Below are 20,840 nucleotides of genomic sequence, written 5' to 3'. Positions count from 1 at the left end.
CTAATCTCCCAAACACAGTGTGGAACAGAAGAAGCTATAGAGTTTAAATCTTGTTCCTTAAAGTGCAAGAACAGGAAAACAAATCCAGGGTGATAGAGGCCAGAATAGAGGCCACCTGCTGCTGGCAGGTGGGGAGTTAGGCGTGAGAGGAGCTTCTGGGCCTCAGGAAAGTTTCACGTCTTGACCATGGTCAGTGGTTCTCAGGTGGGGGGCAGCTTTGACCCCCAAGGCGTATCTGGCAGCGTCTGGAGACATCTTGAGTTGCAGAAGGAGGGGTGCTGCTGGAAGAGTGGGTGGAGGTCAGGGATGCTGCTGAACTCACTGCCATGCATGGGGCAGCCCCCTCGTCCAGGAGTTACCTGAACCGTCTGGGAGCAAATATCAGGCATGTCCGCGTGGAGGAACCCTGGTCTGGTGGCTGTCTGTTACACCAGGGAACTTGTGACAGTCACTGAGCACTGCACCTGAGATCCGTGGACTCACCTGGACTGACGTCACCCCAGGGGTGTGCTGGAGCCCTGGCGTGTTCGGATCCCACAGTCAGGGATGGCACGTTGGCCGTTGAATTGGTCACAGTGGGAGTATTTACTCCAGGAAAATCGGCAGGCACTACCCCTCAGGGCTCCTGTTTTCTGCAGAGTTGGTTGTGAGATATTTACCAACGTCCCACTGGTTATATCTTTAAAAGGAAAAGAAAAAAAGGGTGCCTGGACCCCACCCACTGCAACTCTGATTTAGTTGGAAGGCTCCTGGCATCAGGTTCTGTTTGGTGTTTTGTTTTTTTTTAACATCTTAGGCAAATGGTGTGTGTGGCCAGAGCTGAGAACCCCTGCTCTAGGGGAAAGAGAGGAAGGGGTTCTGCGGAGCGGTGATGCTTAAACTGACATGTCCTGGCTGTCAGCGGGGCTGGAGGCAGGACAGGAGGACCCAGGCAGGGGACCGGCAGGCGCCCAGGCCTGGCAGAGCAGGTGGGCCGGCCAGTGGTCACGTGTCCTCTACTGGTGGTCCTTAAGCGCCTGCTTCACAGTCCCCTGGACAGATTATTTCAAATGCAGACTCCTGGATGCCGCGTCTCTGGGCCCGGCCCGGGAATCTGCATTCTTCGCAAGCTCCACGGGTGAGCTGCTTCAGGCGAAAGGTCCCTGCAGGGAAGGTAGTGAGGGAAACTGGCTGTGACCCGAGCAGAGAGAGGGACAGAGGCGGAAGACAAAGTTGGAGAGGAAGGCCGGGCCACAGAGGGACCTGCACTGCTGAGCGTCTCCCACCTCCCACACCGAGCTGCTCCTGGGGTCCTCCTGCCAGGCCTGCTTACCTGACAGACCCCCAGGACCGCCGGGGCCGCTGCTTGGGGACCACTCTTTGAGTGGCAGGGCTGTGCCTGCCTTAGAGGTTTTCTTCTAAGGGCATTGTAGTCACCTGTGGGTTTTAAGTAGAGAAAGGACTTAATGTCCGTTTCTGGAATCCCCTCTCGCCACTGCTGCAGAGGCCAAGCGTAACCTTGGGCATACCATTAGGCAGTGGTTGCAACTCGGTGCCCAGGGTGGAGGCCTGGGGAGGGTGAAGCGGGCCCTGGTGCCCTCCCCAGCCCACACGGGCAGCTCCAACTCCCTACTCAAGACAGCCCCGCTTCGAGGCCCAAAGTAGCTTGGGTTCTGAGAGCCACCGTGAGCCCTTCCAGGAAGTCACGCCACGGGCTGCGAGACCTTTCCTGGGCTCAGGTTCCCCCACCCTGCTGATCAGTCCCTGGAAGATAGAGCCCCACGCCGTCCTCTGGGGCCATCCGCGGCGCTCTCTGTGGGTACACAATGTCCTCATACACAAAAGAACAGACAAGCTGACCCAGGTTAGCGTAGCTCGCTGGAAAATCACCCAGTCTGAGCCAAACAGCCTTGAAAATCCACTCCTAAATCCCAGCAGAGGCGAAAGGGATGGAGCTGAGGCTTTGGGTAGCAAGTCGGCTCCTCCGAGCCCCTGGAGTCAGCTAGCGCGCCTCCCCCACGGACCACACACAGTGTTCCATGAGCCATAGAATTCTTGGACTTCAGCTCAAGGGTTTTGTTTTCTTCCGCAGCAAAGCTTAGAGTGTATTTATCAAACATCCTTGGTGGGCTCTGCTCAGACCTGGCTCATGGCATGTGCTAGACCATTTGGGTCCTCTGAATGCGGTGGGTGTGAGTTGTACGCCCGGCCCACTTGCACAAGGAGCGTGCATGTCTCTTTGGACACATAGCCACGTGCGTGTGGCCCATTTAGGGAGGGTTGGGACAAGCAGCTGTTTGTGGTCACATCCTTGTGCTCTGAGTCCCTGAGAGCAGCAGCCTCAACCTTGACAGCACACACAGGGAGCCCCAAACCTTACTGGTGTCCGGACTCCACCCCAGAGAGTCCAACCTAACGGGACCTGGGGATGTTTAGAAGTGCCCCAGGGGACACTGGTGTCCAGCCAGGGATGGAGAGCTCTGGGGCAGGGGCAGGAAGGGCGAGAATGGCGGGTGGAGGAAATCAGGGAAGACTTCTTGGAGGAGGTGGACCTGCATAGGCTCATCCTGCGTCTTAGAAGTGGAGGCAGCAGCCTGGTTTCACATCCCAGTCCCGCCTCCCCACTAACAAGCTGTGTCATCTAGGTAGTCATTTGACCTCTGGTGGCATCTTTTCTCATCTGTAATGTGGAGAGAGAAATTCCTCCTCTTCAGAGATATCTGAGAATGTCTGTGTGAAAGCGCTCGGCACCGTGCCAGCCCAGGGGCACCAACAAAGGACGCCCACTGCTGGAGTTCCCTTCACTCTGAAGTGCCACCTCGCAGTATTTGGAAGCACCCGGGGAGGGGGCATTTTACCTCTGACAAGTCCTGCCGTAAAGAGGCCCAGCATTTCCCACTCACGTGTGACCTCAGTGATGCCACAGTGCCCTTTGCCCAGCTAACACCTATTAACCCTCTGCACCCACGTCATTCCTCTAGGTGGTGGAGAGGCTATTCTAGGGAGTTAGCCAAGAGTGGTGGGTGCTGCAGATAGGAGTGACCTGTGGACCACAGGGGACCAGAATCTGAGGTTTGGGGTCCCTTGGAAGGGGGTTCTGTGGTGGAGAGCAGATGGTGAGCTTTCTCAGCTGGCAGGGATAGGGTGGCAGAGGCGGGGCTTGGGGCTTGTCCCGAGGACCTTAACCTTATGGCCTCAGCTGGAGGGGACAGTTAGACCACAGGAAGCAACTGGAAGCCAGATCGCTAGGAGGTCTCCAAGGTATGTCTAGAAGGCGTCTTGGTGGAGGTGGACGCTGAGTCAGTACTGAGCTTTATGGGTCAGTAGAGAGGTCAGCATTCACTCATTCACAGTCGTGTGTCAATCACCTGCTGCGTGTGGGGACACCAGCATGTGCCTTAGTGACAGGCGGCCCAGTTCAGATGCCACCTCTGAACCTCCACCTCTCCTTGTCTGCAGGCCTTGAGCAGGCCTGTGTGCTCGCTGGTGGGTGGGAGCCGGCCCCCCACCCGATCCGGGACCGAGGGGGGCACTGAGCAGGTGCAGCCCTGCCCGTGACGTCTGGGACCCCCCCCAGGGCTGCACTCACGGCCCTCCCCGCCTCTCCTGCAGCCGTGACAACTCCCCCAGCCTGAAGGAGATCCGGAATGGCTGCCAGCAGCCCTGCGACCGGAAGCCCACCTTACCTCTGCGCCTTCTGCACCCAAGCCCGGACCTGGTGTCTCAGGAAGCCACGCTCTCCGAGGCGCGGCTCAAGTCAGTGGTCGTGGCCTCCAGCGAGATCCACGTGGAGGTGGAGCCCGCCAGCACTGCCAAGCCGGCGCTGACGGCCAGCGCGGGTGACGACAACGAGCCCAACCTCATCGACTGCCTCATGGTCAGCCCCGCCTGCAGCACCATGAGCATCGAGCTGGGCCCGCAGGCCGACCGCACGCTTGGCTGCTACGTGGAGATCCTCAAGCTGCTGTGAGTGACCCCGCTGGCCAGGCGCCTTGGGTGGGGGGAGGGGCTCACAGCTGGGGGTGTGAGTTGAGTGTGCACACGCATGAGTGTGGGTGCACAGGATGCAGACGCAGGGCATGAGGGCACAGGTTTTGGGAGTGTTGGGAGTGCAGGCCAGGCTCTGTGTGCATGAGTCAGGCATGGCACAAGCAGGATGTCCACACGTGTGTCCATGAGTCTGAGAATCTGTGAGTGCACACGCCTGCCCAGGCTGTGCTGCAGTACGCGGTACCCGAGTGTGTCTGTGTGTGGACACCTCGGCGTGTTGTGTAAGGTGTGGGCTCATTCTGAGTTGTGATTGTCCTCGTGTGCGTGTGAGTGCCTTTGGATGTATGAGGGCAGCGTGTGAGTGGTTGCCTCCATGTGTGTGACTGTGCATATACGAGCTGGGTGCGGGATGGATGTAGATGCCTCTAAGAAGCCCGTATGTGTGTTTCAAGTGCATGTACACAAGTGTGGTTGTGTCTGGGTGCTTGTGCTGCTTCTGTGCATGCGTAGCTCTTGAGTGCTCACGTGTGGGTGTGAACACTTGTGCACAAGAGCTGGAGTATGTGTGTGTTTCTCTGTGTATGTGTGCAGAGGTGCCCATGAGCCAGCATGTGAGTGTGTTGCGTGATCTATGCATGCTCTGTGTGCATGGTGTGTATGTGGTGTTGTGTCCTGTAGCCTCATCCGGTGGGCAGGGAGGAGCGTACCATGCAGATGAGGGTCTGCGTGCCTGGCTGGTCGGAGGAGCCCTGGGCGGGAGCCAGGAGACGTGTTCTGTTCTGGGTGGTGCTTCTGAGCTGGGTGCTCCGGGCCCGCGCATGCCCCTTCCTGAGCCTCGGCTGTGGGACTCTGAGGAGCCTGTGGTGTCTGTGAGGGTGAGTACGTGCATGCACGCACAGGCACACACACACACACCTGTGCACACAGATACACGCCTGTGCGCACACATGCATGCACATATGCACACGTTAAGCAAAGGCTTCTCATGTTTGGAGGCGACTGAATGCAGCCCCCTCAGACTCTTCCTCAGCCCTTGCTTTGGCCCCGAAGAGGAGGCAGTGGTCTCCCAGGGCTCAGCCCAGCCTGGCTCATAGTTCTGGCAGCCAAGGCCAGCCCAGAGTGCACGTGCATTTAGCAATGCCCCCACCCAAAGCAAATCCCAGATTCCGCCCAGAGAGCATCCCCCAGAACATATCTCAGTTTGAGGCTGAAGAACTGCCCACCTCTTCCCGGGGTGGCAGCCAGCCCTCCGAGGGACAGACCAGCACGGTCCCGTCTCCTCCTCTGGCTGGGCCCTGGTCTCCTCCCCGGACCCCCAAGTCCAACTGTTCTCTGCAGACACCTGGAGCTCCTGGGCCTTGTGGTGGCCTGGGCCCTGACTCATATTTCTCATTAAGCACTAAGGGTTTGAGTTTCATCACACAGTTGACACTCATTTTTTTTTCCCTTCTTCGTAAACACATGCATGAATGAAGACTCTGTTCTTCCTAATCTGCTTCCAGACCTCCTGCCTGCCCACACCGCCCAGCTGCCAGGTCGTGGGTGGGGGTTGGGGGGCCCACCGGGCAGTGTTCCTGACCGCTGCTTGGAGCAGCCCCTCCCGCCAAGTTCGGGGGTCTCCACGAAGCAGGGTGCACACTTCCTGAGGCCCTTTTCCCCATGGGGGTGCTCAGAGCACAGTTTGGGCCTGATTACTTCTCCTGGCCGCTCTCCTCTGCTAACTCTGCCGCCTGCTTGAGTCCCTGGCCCACCGGAGGGCCTCACATCTGTCAAATCCGCAAAACCTCTGAAGTATGATCCGCTGGAAGAAGCACACATTCAGAGTCAGGCTTTTGGGTTCAGGGGCTGGGGATGTCCATGTCAACTTGGGACCGGGGGCTGGTTACACGCCCTCTCTGAGTCATAGCTGCCTCCAAGCAGAGAAGGCCTGGGTACAGCACAGAATAAGTACCCCCCAGGCACAAGTACTGGGCAGATGGGGGTTACTGTACTTTCAATAAGAACAACTGTATTTCCTCTATTTTAAGGTACTTTTGGGACTGAGACACATCATCTATTTAATAACAGCACTTAGGGAGGGGAAAAAAAATTATGGGATTCAGTGCAGACTCAGTTTGCAAGAAACGTACATCTGAGAATTGAGGAAGTGCTGCCATAGGACTTAGTCTGCTGTGTTCTTGGGGCCTCGGTTTTCTCATCTGTAAAGTGGGTGTTTTCCTCAGAGAGAAGAATTTAGGACTTGGTGAGAGTGGACTGCTGTGATCAATAGGACGGCTCGCTAGATGAGAGTCATGTGTAGACAATGAAAGAACAGAGGCTCTCGTGTGAAATTGAGGGGTCTTTTCAGCACATTGTGGGGTCCAGAGAAGCCCTGCCCAGAGCCAGGGCCCAGCCTGGCAGACCGCATCCACAAGGAGCAGGCACCTCTCTATCTTGAGAGAGTGGGCGAGGGTCCTGGTTAGTGGTCTGCCCACCGGAATGCCTGCAAACCGTTAGAGTCTGACACCTTCAGAAAGGAACATAGGCCACAATCAGCTCCCCGGAGACTCTTGCAAAGGAAGAGCCCAGCACAGGTCAGGGCTGACACTGAAATCATGGTGTGAGGGCCAGGCTGGGTGGTACGATGGGAGGAACATGCACTTGGGAGTCAGACAGACCAGCTTTGGCCTCTAGTCATCTGGAGTCCAGCTCTTAGCCTGCTGGGCACGTGTGTGCAGTCACACATTTGTGTATCCATCTCTCTATGCATTCTTTCATCAAACACTGACTGCACGCCCAGAGGGGCCAGGTTCTGTGCTAAATGCCAGGGCCCCTCTGCTCGAAGCCTCTGCGTCCCAGTAGTGCCAAGTGCTGAAAGCAGCGGCATCGCCCGGTGGGGTGGAGCGTGGGAATCTCTAGGCACAAGTGCCGTGGCAGGCCGAGGGATGCCCTTCTGTCCAGGAAGAGAAAAGCTGCCGTCACGAGGGCTGGATGGGCACGTTGGCCATTTTCTCATCAGCTCGAACCTGTCTGCCTGCTTGTTACTTTTGCAAACACCTGGATTTTGAAAGAGGCCTCAGTGGGCTGGGGGTCAGCTGGAAGATGCCTCACCCTTCTGGGGCCCGTAGGGAAAATGCAGATGGACTTGGGGTTGTTCTAGTGACCAAGAAACATACTGGTGACCAGAATGTAGAAGGCAGGTGCTGGGGACATGGCCCAGGACAGCCCTGCTCGGTGAAGAACTTGCTCAGCCAGACGTGTCGGATGGCACAGCTCTGCAGAGGGGAAACATCAAGGGTTTGGTGCAAGGAAGCGGGGAGACTGGAGACATAAGAATGGCTGAAATAGCCTCCGGCAGGCTGAGAGATGGAGAGAGGGGCTGTTATAGGCGAGGGGCCAGGATGAAGCCACAGAGTCTGATGAGGCTCTGGGGCGCGGTGGACTAGAGCCCAGCCAGCATCCTCTGTCCTCACGGGGGTCCCCAGGCCCCAGACGCGACCACTACCAGCTCACCCTCCACCAGCCGCTGTCCTCCCAGGGGGACTCAGGATCGCGAGCTGGGTTCCCTGGGGGGCAGGGGTGGAAGGACCACCTCCTTGATTGCACATGAGTCCACATCTAACTGATGAGCTGCGTTAGGACTCTGAGTCTGCCTCTCCGGGCCTTGGTTTTCCAGTTGTGAACTGAGGATGGTCCTCCTGGTCAGTGTGTTCCCGCCCCCAGGGCTGCCTTGAGCATTCAGTGAATTCCTGCGTGCCTCGTGTTCACCACAGCACCTGGCATCTGCGGGCTTGTGGCAAGGACAGGAACCCGGGCCCCACAGTCAGCGTCTCTGCACGTGGGCCTCTGGCGAGGGTTGTAGATGTTGCTGGCAGAGCAGCAGAAACTCACATCTGTACGTGTGTGCGCAGTGCACGTGTTCCAGTAGGCGGACCCGTCTGTTTGGAACCTTGCAGGTCCAAACTCCTGGGGCTCGTGGCCGCTCAGTAGAGTCCACACGCTCCCTGGTGCAGCCGAGAACCCTGATCCGCCCACAGCCCGGGAAGGTCCCCAGTGGGGTGACGGGGCCGAGAATGGGGCTTTGCCCAGGTCGCCGGCCGCAGAGATAACGGCCACTCATTTCTCACTGTAGATTTTAATCCCTGGGCCAGCTGGTTGGCCTGTTCAGAGAGCAGATGGTTGTGCGTGTGATGGCAGGAGCAGGGCAGGGCAAGCCTCCCGACACACCCTCCTGGCACCCTGGTCTGCCTCACCCCAGGTGCCCTGCTCACGGTCCTCTAGGAAGGCCGTGGACCTCCCGCCAGTCCCCTAGGCCTCGCTCTGCCCTAGTTCACCGCCCCCAACCCCAGAGCCCCTTTGAGGACCCCACCCCCACCCCAGGGAGCCACCCTGCAGGGTGTGGCTGCAAGAGACCAGGGTTCGGGTTGCACGCTGCGTGCAGGCCGCCATCAGGACCAGGCCTGCCTGACCCAGACCCTTGTGCTTCTGAGAGGCTCGCGTGGCCCCAGCGTCTCTGGCTGGGGTGTCTCCCCAGGCACCTCGTCCAGGGGCGGCGCAGAGCCCCAGTTTCATGGCACCGGTCGAGCTGGGCCGCAGATCTGCCAAAGTGCACCGTCTCCTGCCGGGTCAGGGCGGTTGTCCACACCTTCAGAGCTACCCCGCCCTGACTTCCTGCGTCCCCCGCCTCCCCAGCCCAGCTTGACCCCGGTGTTACCCACCCGCCATCTCCCCGCGCCCGCGAAAGGAAGTCCTCGGTCACGTCGGCGCTGAACCCCTCGTGGAGCAGCACGGGGCCGGAGGCCTGGGTCTGCTGCTCAGAGAGCCTCATTCAAGTACAGCTTCTCCCTCGTCAGCTCCGTGACCTTCAGCAGGCGTCCTGGCCTCTCTGGGCCTGTCTCGCCTCTGTAAGCAGGGGTTAGGGGAGTCCGTGCATGCTGTTTGGCCCCCAGGGCGCACCAGAAGCCTTGAGGATGTTTAAGGGCCCCTGGTCCACCCTCACTCCCTCCCTGAGCCTGGGTAGGCCTGGCTGTCCTGTGCTTCCCAGGCTGGGCTCAGTCCTCCCAGCCTGACTGGCAGCTCTCCCTGCCCCCAACAGGCCGGCCTGGCTTGCCAGCCTGGAGGCCGGCCCTGCTCTCAGGGTGCTCGCGACAGGCGCCCTGCTGACCATGGGAGTCCCACCCCCATCCCATGGTACTGGCCAGCCCCCCGGCTCACGCACCCGGCCGTGGCCCGACACTGCCACTGGAGCCTCCAGACTGGTCACACTGGGCGTTTGGAGCAGGTCCAGGAGCCGGCCACAGACTTGGAGCTGGGCAGGGCCGCGGCCAGGAAGGACAAGGCCCTCCCCCTCGTCCTTCGCCCCTGGTTCTCCTCCTGGTCCCGCCCGCTTCCACCCAGACCCCAGCCCAGCTGCCCACTTGGCACCAGGTGACGCATGCTGTTCACCGAGCAGTGGTGTGACGTCCCCTTCCGTTCAGGAGCGAGCCCCGGGCCAGGCAGATCCCACCCAGGGGCCCCGCAGGCACCCACAGTCCCGGCCCGACCCTGGCCTGGGCCTCTGACATCTACTCTGGTTTGTGGTTGTTGCTCAGCTGCCCCGTCGTGTCCGACTCTGCGACCCCATGGACTGCAGCACGCCCAGCCTCCCTGTCCCTCACTATCTCTTGGAGCTTGCCCAAGTCCGTGTCCACTCTGATTATGGAGGATTTAAACATTGCTTAGAATTTTCTGTATTAGCAGCCTTTCCACACTGAGCGTTTTTTATCATCTTTCTTAAAGCACAAGAAAAACTAGTACGTGCCCCTTTTTGAGAACAGGAATGGGCCTGCCTCTGCAGATGGAAACAGTGGGCCGGACCACGGACTCTGGAGCCAGGCTCCCGAGTCACAGTGACCATGTGACCTTGGGCCTGTGCTCACCGAGACTCAGTCTTCTTGGCTGTAGAATGATGAGCTCACTGGGTACCCTGGAGGAACGCAGGTCTGATCCACACATGTGCCTGGAATAGCCTCTGGTTTGTGATGGGCGCTGTCCACAGCGTTTGCACCGATTATTCTTAAATTTGTCTAGAAACCATGAGTGAGTCAGTGACATGTTGGGGCGGGGGGATGGGTTCAGAGGGAGACGAGGCGCCTACCGAAATCGGCGACGGCAGGTCTGAGGTCAGAGGGGTTTCCACGTCCTGACAGGGGCTCCCTCAGCCCAGCACCCCCCGCCCCGGGCAGTGGACACCCAGTCTTGCCACTGGAGTCTGAGGGCCTGGCTGGGTATCCTTGCTCCCAGCCTCCCGGCTGCCTGAGCTCGGCCGGGTGGGGAGGCATTCCAGGCCTCACTTCCTCACCTGGAGGGCAGGTGTGATCCTCCCGTCCTCAGGAGCCTGTCCTGAGGACTCAGAGAGCCAGGCTGTGCCCAGCGCACGGCCTGGTAAAGGGCTCAGTAAACCTCAGCTGGGCCCACCCCAAGGACTTATCTGAGGCTCACAGGCCTGTCTGGGAATCCGTTCCCGTGCGTCCCGGGCTTGCGTTTTTCCTCAGCGCACTCCAGCGTGTGCGCTGGACCCCGAAGGCTGCCCCGTTACCGCCCTTTGTGTGGAGGAAGGAGGGCTGGGAGCACTTCCGACCCAGGGGTTATCTACACTGTGCTGGGTGAAAAGATCTTCCTCCTCTTTTGGGGATAAAGTACAGGCAGACACGCGGCATATAAACAGATACTGTATGCTGGGAGCACAGTTAGGGGAAAGTGTTGAGAAAGCCCCTTGGGGCGGGGAACAGGAAGGCCCAGCTCCGGGAAAGAAGGTTGAGAAACTGGATTCTGGGAATTCCCAGGGGTAGGATCCGTGCTACCCCTGCCAGAGGCCCAGGTTCAAGCCCTGGTTGGGGAAGTAAGATCCCACACGCTGCGGGGTGCAGCAAAAACCACCCCAAAACAAAAAACCATCGAACTCTATACACAACCGAGTCGTGGGGCCATAGGACCAAGAGTTATGTCTGGGGTCTGGGGCCACCCTCTGCCTAGGCCAGGCTCCCACAGAGATCTGGGGGCTAAGAAACAACGAAAGTGCATTTTCTCTCATTTCTGAGGGAGCTGGCACTCTGGCATCAAGGTGTGGCTACTGTTGGTTTTGCCTGAGGCCTCTCTGCTCGGCTGGGAGGCGGTCACCCCTCTTTGTGTATCTGTGTCCCGAGCTCTGCTTATGGGGACACTGGTCGGGTTGAATCGGGGCCCGCCCTAGTGACCCCAGTTTACCTTGCTCTCATCTTTGAAGGCCCCACCTGTGTAAAGCTACTGTCTGGGGCCTCGGGGTTAGGCCTTCAACGTGTGAATCTGCAGGGGCACGTTCCAGCCCACAGCACAATGGTGGTCTGAGAGCTGGGTGCAGCAGCTGGGAGGTAGAGTCCGGGAGCTGGGGGGCTGGCCCCTTCGGTGGCCGCGGCCAAGTCTCTGGACAGGCTCGACAGGCCCCGCCGCCACATTGCAGATGGCACGTGCTTGTCCCTCAGGGTCCCTGGGAGCCAAGGTGACCGAGAAGAGTCAGAGCCATTGTGGTCCCTGCCTGACTCTCGCCCCATCTCTGACCCTCAGTGATGCACCGTTAACCTCCCCAGGTCCAGACCAGACCTGACTGTCACCCCTTCTCTTTCCAGGTCGGACTATGATGACTGGAGACCATCTCTGGCCAGCCTGCTTCAACCCATTCCATTCCCCAAAGAGTAAGTCCCCCACATGTCCCTGGAAAACTTGGGCCTAAGAGAACAACCTTCACCGTCCACCCTGGCCTCAGTGGGGGGACTGGTCAGGTCGTGGGACGCACCTGGGATGACAGAGGGAGGTGGCAGCGTTGGTCCTCGGCCGGGGACCCGGGAATGTTCACACCCCCACCCCGAAGGATGGGGATACACCTCATTGCATGGTTGGATGGCTTCACTGGGCCACGAATACAAAGCTGTCTGCACTGGCCTTCAGGCAGTCAAGTTAGCGATGCTTACGGAGCATCAGATGGAGCTGGGCGCCTGCCCCTCCTGTCTCTGAGGACCAGAGTGAAGATAACACGAGTGGGACCGCTCCGTCTGGGGTACAGCCAGATGCTGAAAACCTCCCTTGTTATCCCCGTGACGGTGATCTCGCTCCACAGTGAGCTGGGCCAGAAATGGACCCTTCGGTCTCTCTGGATGGTCCTCATCCCGATTATGAATTTTATCTTGGGGAAGAGGGAGAAAGCTGTCTGATGGATAATGGCCCGAGGGGAAGGCTCTGTCTCCATCAGATCAGATCAGATCAGATCAGTCGCTCAGTCGTGTCCGACTCTTTGCGACCCCATGAATCGCAGCACGCCAGGCCTCCCTGTCCATCACCAACTCCCAGAGTTCACTCAGACTCACGTCCACCGAGTCAGTGATGCCATCCAGCCATCTCATCCTCTGTCGTCCCCTTCTCTTCCTGCCCCCAATCCCTCCCAGCATCAGAGTCTTTTCCAATGCGTCAACTCTTCGCATGAGGTGGCCAAAGTACTGGAGTTTCAGCTTTAGCATCATTCCTTCCAAAGAAATCCCAGGGCTGATCTTCAGAATGGACTGGTTGGATCTCCTTGCAGTCCAAGGGACTCTCAAGAGTCTTCTCCAACACCACAGTTCAAAAGCATCAATTCTTCAGTGCTCAGCCTTCTTCACAGTCCAACTCTCACATCCATACATGACCACAGGAAAAACCATAGCCTTGACTAGACGAACCTTTGTTGGCAAAGTAATGTCTCTGCTTTTGAATATGCTATCTAGGTTGGTCATAACTTTCCTTCCAAGGAGTAAGCGTCTTTTAATTTCATGGCTGCAGTCACCATCTGCAGTGAGTTTGGAGCCCAGATAAAGTCTGACACTTGTTTCCACTGTTTCCCCATCTATTTCCCATGAAGTGGTGGGACCAGATGCCATGATCTTTGTTTTCTGAATGTTGAGCTTTAAGCCAACTTTTTCACTCTCCACTTTCACCTTCATCAAGAGGCTTTTGAGTTCCTCTTCACTTTCTGCCATAAGGGTGGTGTCATCTGCATATCTGAGGTTATTGATATTTCTCCCAGCAATCTTGATTCCAGCTTGTGCTTCTTCCAGTCCAGCGTTTCTCATGATGTACTCTGCATGTAAGTTAAATAAACAGGGTGACAATATACAGCCTTGACGAACTCCTTTTCCTATTTGGAACCAGTCTGTTGTTCCATGTCCAGATCTAACTGTTGCTTCCTGACCTGCATATAGGTTTCTCAAGAGGCAGATCAGGTATTCTGGTATTCCCGTCTCTTTCAGAATTTTCCACAGTTTCTTGTGATCCACACAGTCAAAGGCTTTGGCATAGTCAATAAAGCAGAAATAGATGTTTTTCTGGAACTCTCTTGCTTTTTCCATGATCCAGCGGATGTTGGCAATTTGATCTCTGGTTCCTCTGCCTTTTCTAAAACCAGCTTGAACATCAGGAAGTTCACGGTTCACATATTGCTGAAGCCTGGCTTGGAGAATTTTGAGCGTTACTTTACTAGCGTGTGAGATGAGTGCAATTGTGTGGTACTTTGAGCATTCTTTGGCATTGCCTTTCTTTGGGATTGGAATGAAAACTGGCCTTTTCCAGTCCTGTGGCCACTGCTGAGTTTTCCAAATTTGCTGGCATATTGAATGCAGCACTTTCACAGCATCGTCTTTCAGGATTTGGAATAGCTCAACTGGAATTCCGTCACCTCCACTAGCTTTGTTCGTAGTGATGCTTTCTAAGGCCCACTTGACTTCACATTCCAGGATGTCTGGCTCTAGGTCAGTGATCACACCATCGTGATTATCTGGGTTGTAAAGATCTTTTATGTACAGTTCTGTGTATTCTTGCCATCTCTTCTTAATATCTTCTGCTTCTGTTAGGTCCGTACCATTTCTGTCCTTTATCGAGCCCATCTTTGCATGAAATGTTCCTTTGGTATCTCTGATTTTCTTGAAGAGATCCCTAGTCTTTCCCATTCTGTTGTTTTCCTCTATTTCTTTGCATTGCTCACTGAAGAATGCTTTCTTATCTCTTCTTGCTATTCTTTGGAACTCTGCATTCAAATGGATATATCTTTCCTTTTCTCCTTTGCTTTTCGCTTCTCTTCTTTTCAAAGCTACTTGTAAGGCCTCCCCAGACAGCCATTTTGCTTTTTTGCATTTCTTTTCCATGGGGATGGTCTTGATCCCTGTCTCCTGTACAATGTCACGAACCTCATTCCATAGTTCATCAGGCACTCTATCTATCAGATCTAGGCCCTTAAATCTATTTCTCACTTCCACTGTATAATCATAAGGGATTTGATTTAGGTCATGCTTGAATGGTCTAGTGGTTTTCCCTACTTTCTTCGATTTAAGTCTGAATTTGGCAATAAGGAGTTCATGGTCTGAGCCACAGTCAGCGCCTGGTCTTGTTTTTGCCGACTGTATAGAGTTTCTCCATCTTCGGCTGCAAGGAATATAATCAGTCTGATTTCGGTGTTGACCATCTGGTGATGTCCATGTATAGAGTCTTCTCTTGTGTTGTTCGAAGAGGGTGTTATGACCAGTGCATTTTCTTGGCAAAACTCTATTAGTCTTTGCCCTGCTTCATTCCGTATTCCAAGGCCAAATTTGCCTGTTACTCCAGGTGTTTCTTGACTTCCTACTTTTGCATTCCAGTCCCCTATAATGAAAAGGACATCTTTTTTGGGTGTTCGTTCTAAAAGGTCTTGTAGGTCTTCATAGAACCGTTCAACTTCAGCTTCTTCAGCGTTACTGGTTGGGGCATAGACTTGGATTACTGTGATATTGAATGGTTTGCCTTGGAAATGAACAGAGATCATTCTGTCGTTTTTGAAATTGCATCCAAGTACTGCATTTTGGACTCTTTTGTTGACCATGATGGCCACTCCCTTTCTTCTGAGGGATTCCTGCCCGCAGTAGCAGATATAATGGTCATCTGAGTTAAATTCACCCATTCCAGTCCATTTCAGTTCGCTGATTCCTAGAATGTCGACATTCACTCTTGCCATCTCGTTTGACCACTTCCAATTTGCCTTGATTCATGGACCTGACATTCCAGGTTCCTATGCAATATTGCTCTTTACAGCATCGGACCTTGCTTCTATCACCAGTCACATCCACAACTGGGTATTGTTTTTGCTTTGGCTCCATCCCTTCATTCTTTCTGGAGTTATTTCTCCACTGATCTCCAGTAGCATATTGGGCACCTACTGACCTGGGGAGTTCCTCTTTCAGTATCCTATCATTTTGCCTTTTCATACTGTTTATGGGGTTCTCAAGGCAAGAATAAAAGAAGTGGTTTGCCATTCCCTTCCCCAGTGGACCACATTCTGTCAGATCTCTCCACCATGACCTGCCCGTCTTGGGTTGCCCCACAGGCATGGCTTAGTTTCATTGAGTTAGACAAGGTTGTGGTCCTAGTGTGATTAGATTGACTAATTTTCTGTGAGTATGGTTTCAGTGTGTTTGCCCTCTGATGCCCTCTTGCAACACCTACCGTCTTACTTGGATTTCTCTTACCTTGGGCATGGGGTATCTCTTCACGGCTGCTCCAGCAAAGTGTAGCCATTGCTCCTTACCTTGGACGAGGTAACCAGGGCCTAAAATGCCTGCAGGCCTCTGTTTTGATAGATGCGAAGCAGCGGGCCCCGGGAGGCCACCCCGAGCCCTCTGCGGAGCCTATTAACGAGGCCATGTTTATGAAATGCGGCCCTCCAAGGGGACATTACCCTCGGTAATTGCCCCATTTGCTGGCCTGGCTGGTCCCTACAGCCCCCAGGACGTGAGACCGGAGAAATCCGACTCCCGAGGGCAGTGGCGTCACTGGTGGCAGCCCTGGCCCCACGGCCCGGGGGACGCACCTGACAACAATCCATGATGCAACTCTGCCCCAGGGGCGGTTCCCGACCGCCGCTCTGATGCAGCCGGCAATTAGCGCGCCTGTGCCTCAGCGGTGGAGCGATCAACACACACACCTGGGTCCCTGGTACCCACGTGCGGACACGCTCATGTGCACGCCGCTGAATGCCGCTTCTGTTCAGCGGGGCGGGGCCCGGGGCTCAGCCTGTTCCCGTTCTGACCATGTCCTGTCGAGTCGGGACACGATGTCCGTGTTGCCTGCTCAACTTCCTGTTCGTTCCTGGAACCAGGCCTGCCATCCCCAGAGGCAGGCCTGCGGGCCACCGTGCTGTCGTCGCGAGCACCTCGCTCACTGCGCTCTTCCCCTTGTTTCTATTCCAGAGCTCTCGCGCACGAGAAGTTCACCAAGTGAGTATTCGGGCAACACCCGTTACCCTCTTCCAGTACGCACATGCCCTGTCCTGCAGGCATCCCCCAGCGACCAGCCGTCCTTCTGGCCAGTCCTCTGCACGTGCATCCAGGGAGGCGAGGATGGCGCCCCCCAGAAGTTCTCCCGAGACACGTGTCCCTCCAGGCCCACCCGGGCATCTTCTGATCCTGCCAGCTGAGCTGGCACCCCACCCCATCCTCAGCCTCCCCATCCTGGTCCACCCCCAGCCAGGACCCCGGGCGCGACTGTGTCCCCACCCCGTCTCTTTCAGGGAACTGAAGTACGTGATTCAGAGGTTCGCTGAAGACCCTCGACAAGAGGTGAGGCTGCCCCGTCCGTGGCAGGCATGCTGTCCCAGCTGCAGCAGGGCGCCCATGGCTCTGCTGGCACCTCCCTGACCCCCTCGGGCATCACGACAGTTCACACAGGCCCCCTCCCCTGCCTTTGCTCAGACACAGCCCCCGCCCCGCGTGTCTGAGCCCGGCCCGTGATGCCAGCGTTCTACTGTAAACGCGGGCTCACCAGAGGTATTTCCTAAGGCGGTTTCTCCTTGGAGCATAGGCCTCGCTTTAGAGCCAGGCCAGCACCAGGGCTTCTAACTGCATCTGAGATCATGGCACATCCTCTCTGCCGTTCTGATGATCAGCGGGCCAGGGACGACACTGCGCTGTGATGCTTCCCAGGCACGGTGGCCGAGGGCCGCTCCAAGGGGCCGCTCCCTGCCTGCAGCAGGTGGCCTTCAAGGGGAGCGAAGCCTTGCAGCCCAGGGCCCCTGTGTGTGAATGTGGACTCAGAGCGGGCTGGGCGCCCACCCCAGCCGTACTCCCATCACACAAGCGTAAGGGCAACAACCAGCCTTCATGAGGGGCTCACCCTGCATCGCGCACACACGTTCTCGTTTAATCCTCATGGCAGCCCTATGAGTAGGTGCTTTTATCACTCCTATTTTGCACCAGAATCACCTTCCTTTTGGAGTTGAGGAAACTGGAGGTACCTGCCCAGGGTCACAAGACGGGTGCCCTGGCCGGGACGGGAACCATACCCCGGGAGTCAGGCTCCAGAGCCTGCGTAGGGCCCAGCCCTGCAGCACGCACACTGGGCGAGGGGGAGAGGGGCTGCAGGGGACCGCTCTGGGGAGCTCAGGCCTCTTCTCCGCACATGGAGTCTGGGACATGAGGGGGCTGGCTCCCGGGCAGGGACAGAGGGGGACCCAGGCACCCCCAGCAGAGCCGGAGGACAAGGAAGGCAGAGGAGGAGGGGGTTATTCTCTGTGGGGCCAAGGCCACGCTGTAAAGCCTTGTTCTGGAAGGATCCGAAAGGATCTAATTTTAAAGCACCATGATCCTACCCTGACTCCAAAAGCGGTCCTTAGGCAGAAGCAGTAGACTGAGCTTCTGAGAGTCCGGGTCCCAGGGAAGGCCTCCGCCGCCCTTAAACCTGAGCCATTCCCTGCTGGAGGCAGAGTCTGAGTCCTCCCGGAAAGGGAGGCTTTATTTCAAACAGACTTTGATGTTGATGAATGAAAGTGGTGCCAACTGCTTCCCAGGGCGGAGCCGCGGCCCAAGTGCCGGGAGCGGCATCTCCCAGGCGGGGTTGCCCCGCGAGGACACGGCCCGCAGCAGGCCCCCGCCCCGCCTCCCCTCTCCCCTCCTCACCCGCCTTTCTCCCCAACGCCCCTCCACCTTCCTTGTGCTCGCCCTCTCTCCCCTCTCCTCCCACCTTCTCCATCTCAGATGGAGCCAGTGGCTGTTTTCTTATAAATCATTTGCTGGATCTGCTGCACAGAGTTCCTTACTCTGGATCTCTCGTTTCTTTGAAGTAGCTCAGTTGACATTCGGAGGGGAATCAAAGCCTGGCCGCCCCTGCGTGCTGTTTACTTGTGTGGGGGTTGTGATCAGTGGACTGTCTGTGAGCAAGTGGCTCTTGGCAGCAGGTTGGCCTTCACTCCTGAAGGAAGTGATGGGGCTCTCGCTTCGCTCTCTGCTGAGGACGGGGAGGAGGAGCAGCACAGGCCTTTGTTTCTCTCTCCTTCTGCAGTTACAGTGGGGCCAGGGTGGATGTGGGGTTCCTCCCACATACGCACACGTGTTTGCACACACGCACGCACCCACAGGCGGACACACGGCACTCTGGGAGGGGAGCTGACAGCTGCGGAGAGAGCTGGGGGCATTGAGATTGCCCGTGCTCTGCACAGACTGGTTTTCCTAAAAGAGGGTGTCAGGGTCCCAGAGACGGGTGGGGGGGTCAATGGGGCAGAGCCGACCCCAGAGGATGGCGCCCATGAAGGTAGAGCAGGGGAGAGGCTGACCCCCAGGGTTGGAGGGACAGATGCCCCAAAAGTGAGAGTGAGGGATGCGGAGAGCAGACACCGCAGTAGTGAGGGGGCGGGGCGGAGGTTCCAGAAAGGAGAGCAGAGTGCAAGAGGGGGGACTTGGAGACACGAGCAGGGAGAGGCCCAGACAGGAGGGAAAAGCAGCTTCCCCATCAGACGCACAGGAGAGCGCTGTGGAGGTCCTTCACCCCTCTGCCCCAGCTTCACTGGGGCTTCAGACTGGGCGAGTCTGGCTTCATTCAGTGAAGACTGGCTTCATTCTGGGTGACTAGACAAGCCAGGGCCTGGCCGTCCATCTCCAGGAGCTGGTGGCAGATGGCTGGAGTTCCCCCTGTGTGTGGTCATCAGTTCTTCCTTAAAGGCCTTTCCTGGAATTTAGGGGAAGGCGGGGCGTGTCTGGGCTAAACCAGGTTGAACAGTTCCCTTAAGCATGAGCACGGGGCTCGTCTGGGCCTTGGGTGTTGCGTGCGTGGACCATGGGCCCCCGTCATCGTGGGTGCACAGGACTGACCTAGCGCGTCTCCTCTGCCGCAGGTCCACTCGTGCCTGCTGAGCGTGCGAGCCGGCAAGGACGGCTGGTTTCAGCTCTACAGCCCCGGAGGGGTGGCCTGCGATGACGACGGGGAGCTGTTCGCCAGCATGGTACGTGGGGTGCGGGGAGCACCAGAGCTCTGTGAGGGCGCTGGGTTCACCCCTTCTGAGCAGTGAGAGAGCTACCCCGTGCCCACTGGGGCCTGCCCCGAAATTTCCAGGCTGAAAGGATGCTGGTGATGAAGACAGTGATGGTGACGCCAGCCCTGAGTGTCACCTTCCCATGTCTCACCCGAGTGGGCACTGAGCCAGAGGGCCCCCCAGAAACGTGAGGAGGGACACGTCCTGTCGCCCCATTTTACAGTCGAGGAGTTAACTGCTCAAGCTAGTGGGTTCACTCTGCACTCCAGCGCCGTGTAGGTTGAGGGGACTGAGCACTTGCTGGTACAGGGGCCCCAGAAGTCGTTGCAGGTCCACCCGCTCGTCTTATCCTTGCACTGAGAAGTCAAGGTCAGGATGAGCGGCCCACCTTGGAGATGACGGCTCTAGAGGTCACCAAACCAGTAAGCACACCCTTAGGTGGCTTCCCCTTTCCCTGCACGCTGCGGCCATCACCTCAGCTGACCACGCACCGTCTTTCTTCGTCTTCAGGGCAACCCATTCCCTTAACTACTTCTATGTTGACAAGCGCAGAGAGGTGCAGGGGCGTGCCCGAGGTCACACAGGCCTCTGGCCTCCACGACCCTCCCTGCGCTGGCCCATACTATCTGGAGCCACCCTCCTTCCAGTGGCAGAGGGAGCACAGACGCCCCTTCCCCAGGGCAGACGCCCCTCCAGGCAGCCGGTGCTCTCACCGAGCCTGCTTCCTGACACAGCTAGCTCTGTTCCACAATCACACGTGTCCCAGAGCGTGGGAAGGCACAAGCCTAGGCCGGCCGTGGCTAAGGTTGCCGCCCTGCCCCACGCTAGCCTGATGACCTTGGACCAGTATCTTCCCTCTCCAGCCTTCAGTGTCCTCATCTGTGAAATGGGGGTCGTAGTCCCGGCGTCTTGGGGTTACTATGGTTATGGCGATACTAGGTGCCAGGCGCCTGGCGCTCCGTCAGCACCCACAAGTGACGGCTGTGGTTTCTCTCGTCTCTGCTGGGCAGCCGGTTCAGTGGAGTCAGCAGCTTGTCATGCCCTCTGCAGTGAACTTAGGGTGGTGGTTGTGCTGTGACAGCAGACCCCAGCGCTGCCTCTGGATCCTTGCTTGGAAAGGGGCTTATTTTTAGGTTCCTTTTCTTACGCGCTTACTCACCACTCCTCATCACCTGCTGCCTGAAGGCCCCCTTCAGAGTGCCCTGTGCATCCTGGAAATGCTGGCCTTGCCTGCCTGCACCACCTCTCTCTCACTTCTCCTGGGCTCCTCTGATGTCACAGTGTCACCATGGCAACATTTCGTGGTGTGCCCCGCCCACCCCAGTGCAGTGACTGTGAACAAGAGAAGCTGGCAGCTGGCAGCTCCCCAGCCTGAGAGATTGCATTTGTGAGCCAGAATTGTTAATGATGGAGCGGAAAAGGGTCTATGTGGAGAAGGAAGCAGGCGGCCCCTGGATGGCGGTGCAGCGTTGCCATGGAGACACGTGGCACGGACGCTGTCCCCTGGATGCGGCTGCCGCTTCCAGCCGTGGAAGGGCATCTGCTCCACTGTGAAGTCGGGAAGGGCAAACCAGGTGGCTGG

The 20,840-nt window shown here is 57.3% G+C and overlaps 1 protein-coding gene across 2 annotated transcripts in view; it reads left to right on the top strand.

The window, feature by feature from the left end:
* Positions 1–20,840, top strand: part of CMIP (c-Maf inducing protein) — a 210,438-nt gene that overhangs the window by 182,260 nt on the left and 7,338 nt on the right. For both annotated transcript variants that reach the window (XM_027513944.1, XM_027513945.1), the window contains 5 exons: positions 3,592–3,945; positions 11,592–11,657; positions 16,206–16,232; positions 16,526–16,574; positions 19,121–19,228. In XM_027513944.1, the coding sequence (XP_027369745.1) occupies positions 3,592–3,945; positions 11,592–11,657; positions 16,206–16,232; positions 16,526–16,574; positions 19,121–19,228 (604 nt within the window). The remainder of the gene's footprint in view (positions 1–3,591; positions 3,946–11,591; positions 11,658–16,205; positions 16,233–16,525; positions 16,575–19,120; positions 19,229–20,840) is intronic.

This window comes from Bos indicus x Bos taurus, chromosome 18 (assembly GCF_003369695.1).
Source record: "Bos indicus x Bos taurus breed Angus x Brahman F1 hybrid chromosome 18, Bos_hybrid_MaternalHap_v2.0, whole genome shotgun sequence".
Taxonomy (NCBI): Eukaryota; Metazoa; Chordata; class Mammalia; order Artiodactyla; family Bovidae; genus Bos; species Bos indicus x Bos taurus.
This window is presented reverse-complemented; position numbering and strand designations above follow the sequence as displayed.